The sequence below is a fragment of the Ascaphus truei genome, chromosome 13 (genome assembly GCF_040206685.1).
Source record: "Ascaphus truei isolate aAscTru1 chromosome 13, aAscTru1.hap1, whole genome shotgun sequence".
NCBI lineage: Eukaryota > Metazoa > Chordata > Amphibia > Anura > Ascaphidae > Ascaphus > Ascaphus truei.
Window position 1 is genome coordinate 36640387 of NC_134495.1, and position 4936 is coordinate 36645322.

At 61.8% G+C, this 4936-nt stretch overlaps 1 protein-coding gene across 1 annotated transcript; it reads left to right on the forward strand.

Moving 5' to 3' along the window:
* Positions 1–294: 294 nt before the first annotated feature.
* On the forward strand, positions 295–2431 carry PSMB11 (proteasome subunit beta 11). Its single transcript, XM_075567914.1, has one exon. It carries the CDS (start codon positions 1479–1481, stop codon positions 2292–2294), a length of 816 nt encoding a protein of 271 aa, XP_075424029.1. The 5' UTR covers positions 295–1478; the 3' UTR covers positions 2295–2431.
* Positions 2432–4936: the final 2505 nt, after the last annotated feature.

Sequence of the window (4936 nt, forward strand, 5' to 3'; positions counted from 1 at the left end):
TTTTCGACGTTTCGCTGATACGGCGTTGGGGTGTTGCGCTGATACGGCATTCCGCTTCTCGGCGTTCCGCTTCTCGACGTTCTGCTTCTCGACACTTCGCTTCTCGGCGTTCCGCTTCTCGACATTCCGCTTCTCGACATTCCGCTTCTCGACATTCCGCTTCTCGGTGAGGAGATGTGTAAATTTGGGGTACAGGGAACAGGGGTCAGTAAAGAGCGAGATTACAATGTAAGGCCGCGGGCATGGTCAGCGCTTAGCCGCTGACCCACGCTGAGCCGCGCTCACGCTTGTCAGTGAACCCCTGCAGCCGCAATGAGAGCGGCTTTAGCAGGGGCTCGTGCACGCTTCGGCAGGCGTACAGAGGCCTAGCAGATAGAAAAAATTATGTTTCAGTGCTGAGGGGAGCGCAGGGCCGGTCACGTGAGCGGTTCGCTCAATGAGGGCGAACCAGCTCCGTGACGTCACTGGCCCGCCCATAGACACGCCCCCAGATGACGCGCGTAGTAAGGCCAGCCTCCGCGCGCCTCCGCACGGCTGCAGTCTCTATGGACTCAGCCTAAGTATGGGTAGGATAAAATGGTGACCGGCGCGTCATCGTCCTATTGGAACGCCTTGTCTCCCTGCTGAAAGTCGAAACTTGTGATCCCTGATGTCACTAATTCACTTCAGAAGCTATAATAATCCGACGCACGTTTCGCCGTCTCGCGATAAATGTGTGCGCCGATACAGGTACGCGCAGGTATAAGGACATCCAGTTAAACCTCTACACATGATCACATACACATTGAGACACCTTGTAGACCTGTGGCAGTGAGAGGGTTAATATCAATGTGGGATGAAGCTGCTTCTGTCCCCCTCCCCCCCCTTCTCATTTATCATCTCCGCATCCCCCCTCAAACAAGCTTCCCCTGAGCGTCTGTCACAGATATCCTATAACACCCTCTCCACGGGATCAGTCCCACAGCATCACCCTCACTGACCCGGCAAAACCAAGCTCACACCCCGCTCCCCCACCCCCTCCCTGGAGCAGTCCAACAGCATCCCAGAGACCCTCCCTAAATAAACATTACTCTCACTGACCCGGCAAAACCAGGCTCACCCCCCTTCTCCTAATCTGATATAAATGTGTCCGGACACAAACTCAGAGACCGTTCCCAAGGGAAGGATAGAGAGTTCCCCAAAGGAAGGGACAGAGACCATCCCCAAAGAAAGGACACAGAGACAGTCCCCAAGAGAAGGACGGAGAGGCAGTCCCAAGGGAAAGACAGACCGTCCCCAAAGGAAGGACAGAGACCATCCCCAAAGAAAGGACACAGAGACAGCCCCCAAGGGAAGGACAGAGAGGCAGTCCCCAAGAAAAGAACAGAGACCGTCACCAAGAGAAGGACAGACAGTGAGATCCCAAGAGAAGGACAGAGGGACTGTGACAGCGCCACAGTAACGGCCATCGGGACATTGACACATCACCTGCACGTTCCATGGCTCTCCAGAGTGTTTGTGGCTGGGATCTGACCCCCTTAAGACGACCTTTGCCCCGTGACCTCTGCCCTTTCCCTGCCCTCACCTCCTCACCATCCCCCCACCTCCTGCGGCCCCCGCGTGGACTGCCCCCCTCCCGCCGCAACCCCTCGGGGCCCCCGCCTCCATCCCACGGCACCACAACTCTCGCCTTCATCCATGCGGGGGGGGTCGTGGCCGCCACGGACACACGATCCTCTGCGGGGAGCCTGGTCTGCAGCCCGGACAGCCGCAAAGCCACCTGCATCCACAGCCACCTGCTGGCCACCACCTCCGGCAGCGCGGCCGACTGTCAGCTCTTCGGGCGAGCACTGGCCAAGGAGTGCCGGCTCTACCAGCTACGGAACGGTTACATGCCCAGCGTGCTCGGGGCAGCCCGGATGCTGAGCGCCATGATGCTGCCGTTCCGCGGCACGGAGATATGCGCCGCCTTCACCTTGTGCGGCTGGGACCCCTGGCGCGGACCCGGCCTCTGCTACGTGTACAACGACGGCACCCGGCTCAGTGCGGACCTCCTGTCCGTGGGATCGGGGTCCCCCTACGCTTTTGGAGTGCTAGACGACGGCTATAGAGTGGGCATGGGGGAGGACGAGGCCCGGCAGCTGGCGAGGAGGGCGGTGTGCCATGCGGGGAGGAGAGACGCCTACTCTGGGGGAGGAGTGGATGTGTACTGGGTGAGGGAGGGAGGCTGCGAGAGAGACCCCAGGGAGGATCTCGGGGTGCTGTACGAGAGGCTGAAGAAGGGAGACGAAGGAAGGGAGGAGAGTGAGAAGTAGACAGCGGATCGGAGAGGGGGTGAAGCCCCCCCAAAACCTAACAGGCAACGTTAATCAAATGTAATCACTGAGCTGAAGATGGGAGGAACCCCGTTCTGCCCTCGTCCCCCCCAAAAAACTGATGGGTAACCAGCCAATGAGAAATAAAAGAGACGGATTGAGACTGTCAGTGAGTGTTCTGTACTTGTGTACATGTTCTCCCATCCCAAATTGAGCACTCTTACTCTGCTCCCTCCCCCCCACACCCAGCGCTCTTACACTGCTCCCCCAAACACCCAGTACTTTACACTGCTCCCCCCCACACCCAGTACTTTACACTGCTCCCCCCCACACCCAGTACTTTACACTGCTCCCCCCCACACCCAGTACTTTACACTACTCCACCCCACACCCAGCACTTTTACACTGCTCCCCCCACACCCAGCGCTCTTACACTGCTCTCCCCCACACCCAGCACTCTTACACTGCTCCCCCCCACACCCAGCGCTCTTACACTACTCCACCCCACACCCAGCACTTTTACACTGCTCCCCCAAACACCCAGCGCTCTTACACTGCTCCCCTCGCACACAGCGTTCTTACACTGCTCCCCCCCACACCCAGAGCTCTTACACTGCTCCCTCCAATGCCCAGCACGCTTATACTGCTCACCCCCAAGACCCAGCCTCTTACACTGCTTCCCCCGCACCCAGCGCTCTTACACTGCTCCCCCCCCGCACCCAGTGCTCTTACACTGCTTCCCCCGCACCCAGCGCTCTTACACTGCTCCCCCCCGCACCCAGCGCTCTTACACTGCTTCCCCCGCACCCAGCGCTCTTACACTGCTCCCCCCACCCAGTGCTCTTACACTTCTCTCCCCTACACCCAGCGCTCTTACACTGCTCCCCCCAACACTCAGCGCTCTTACACTGCTCCCTCCAATGCACAGCGCTCTTACACTGCTCCCTCCAATGCACAGCGCTCTTACACTGCTCCCCCACCACCTACCAGTCTTACACTGCTCCCCCAACACTCTTACACTGCTCCCCCCCCACATCAAGTGCTCTTACACTGCTCCCCCGCCATACCCAGCACTTTTACACTGCTCCCCCCACCCACACCCAGCACTTTTACACTGCTCCTTTCACACCCAGCGCTCTCACACTGCTCCCCCCCACACCCAGCGCTCTCACACTGCTCCCCCCCCACACCCAGCGCTCTCACACTGCTCCCCCCACTCCCAGCACACTCACACTGCTCCCCCCCCACACCCAGCGCTCTCACACTGCTCCCCCCACACCCAGCGCTCTCACACTGCTCACCCCCACACCCAGCGCTCTCACACTGCTCCCCCCCACACCCAGCGCTCTCACACTGCTCCCCCCACACCCAGCGCTCTCACACTGCTCATCCCCACACCCAGCGCTCTCACACTGCTCCCCCCCACACCCAGCGCTCTCATACTGCTCCCCCCACACCCAGCGCTCACACTGCTCCCCCCCACACCCAGCGCTCTCACACTGCTCCCCCCCCACACCCAGCGCTCTCACACTGCTCCCCCCACACCCAGCGCTCTCCCACTGCTCACCCCCACACCCAGCGCTTTCACACTGCTCCCCCCCCACACCCAGCGCTCTCACACTGCTCCCCCCCACACTCAGCGCTCTCACACTGCTCCCCCCACACCCAGCGCTCTCACACTGCTCCCCCCACACCCAGGGCTCTCACACTGCTCCCCCCACACCCAGTGCTCTCACACTTCTCACCCCCACTCCCAGCGCTCTCACACTGCTCCCACCACACCCAGCGCTCTCACACTGCTCCCCCCTCACACCCAGCGCTCTCACACTGCTCCCCCCCCCACACCCAGCGCTCTCACACTGCTCCCCCACACCCATCGCTCTCACACTGCTCCCCCCCACACCCAGCGCTCTCACACTGCTCCCCCCCCCACACCCAGCGCTCTCACACTGCTCCCCCCCCACACCCAGTGCTCTCACACTGCTCCCCCCACTCCCAGCGCTCTCACACTGCTCCCCCCACACCCAGCACTCACACTCTGCTCCCCCTCAAAACCCAGCGCTCTCACACTGCTCCCCCCCTCACACCCAGCGCTCTCACACTGCTCCCACCCCACACCCAGCGCTCTCACATTGCTCCCCCCCACCCAGCGCTCTCACACTGCTCCCCCCACTCCCAGCGCTCTCACACTGCTCCCCCCACACCCAGTGCTCTTACACTGCTCCCCCCCACACCAAGCGCTCTCACACTGCTCCCCCCCCTACCCAGCGCTCTCACACTGCTCCCCCCACTCCCAGCGCTCTCACACTGCTCCCCCCACACCCAGCGCTCTTACAATGCTCCCCGCCACACCCAGCGCTCTTACACTGCTCCCCCCCACACCCAGCGCTCTCACACTGCTCCCCCCCACACCCAGCGCTCTCACACTGCTCCCCCCCCCCACACCCAGCGCTCTCACACTGCTCCCCCCCCACTCCCAGCGCTCACACTGCTCCCCCCGCACCCAGCGCTCTCACACTACTCATCCCCGCACGCAGCGCTCTCACACTGCTCCCCCCCACTCCTAGCGCTCTCACACTGCTCCCCCCACACCCAGCGCTCTCACACTGCTCCCCCCCCCACTCCCAGCGCTCTCACACTGC

Bases quoted from the DNA above. Each gene is read 5' to 3' on its own strand.
- PSMB11 (XM_075567914.1), top strand. From the start codon at position 1,479: ATGGCTCTCCAGAGTGTTTGTGGCTGGGATCTGACCCCCTTAAGACGA.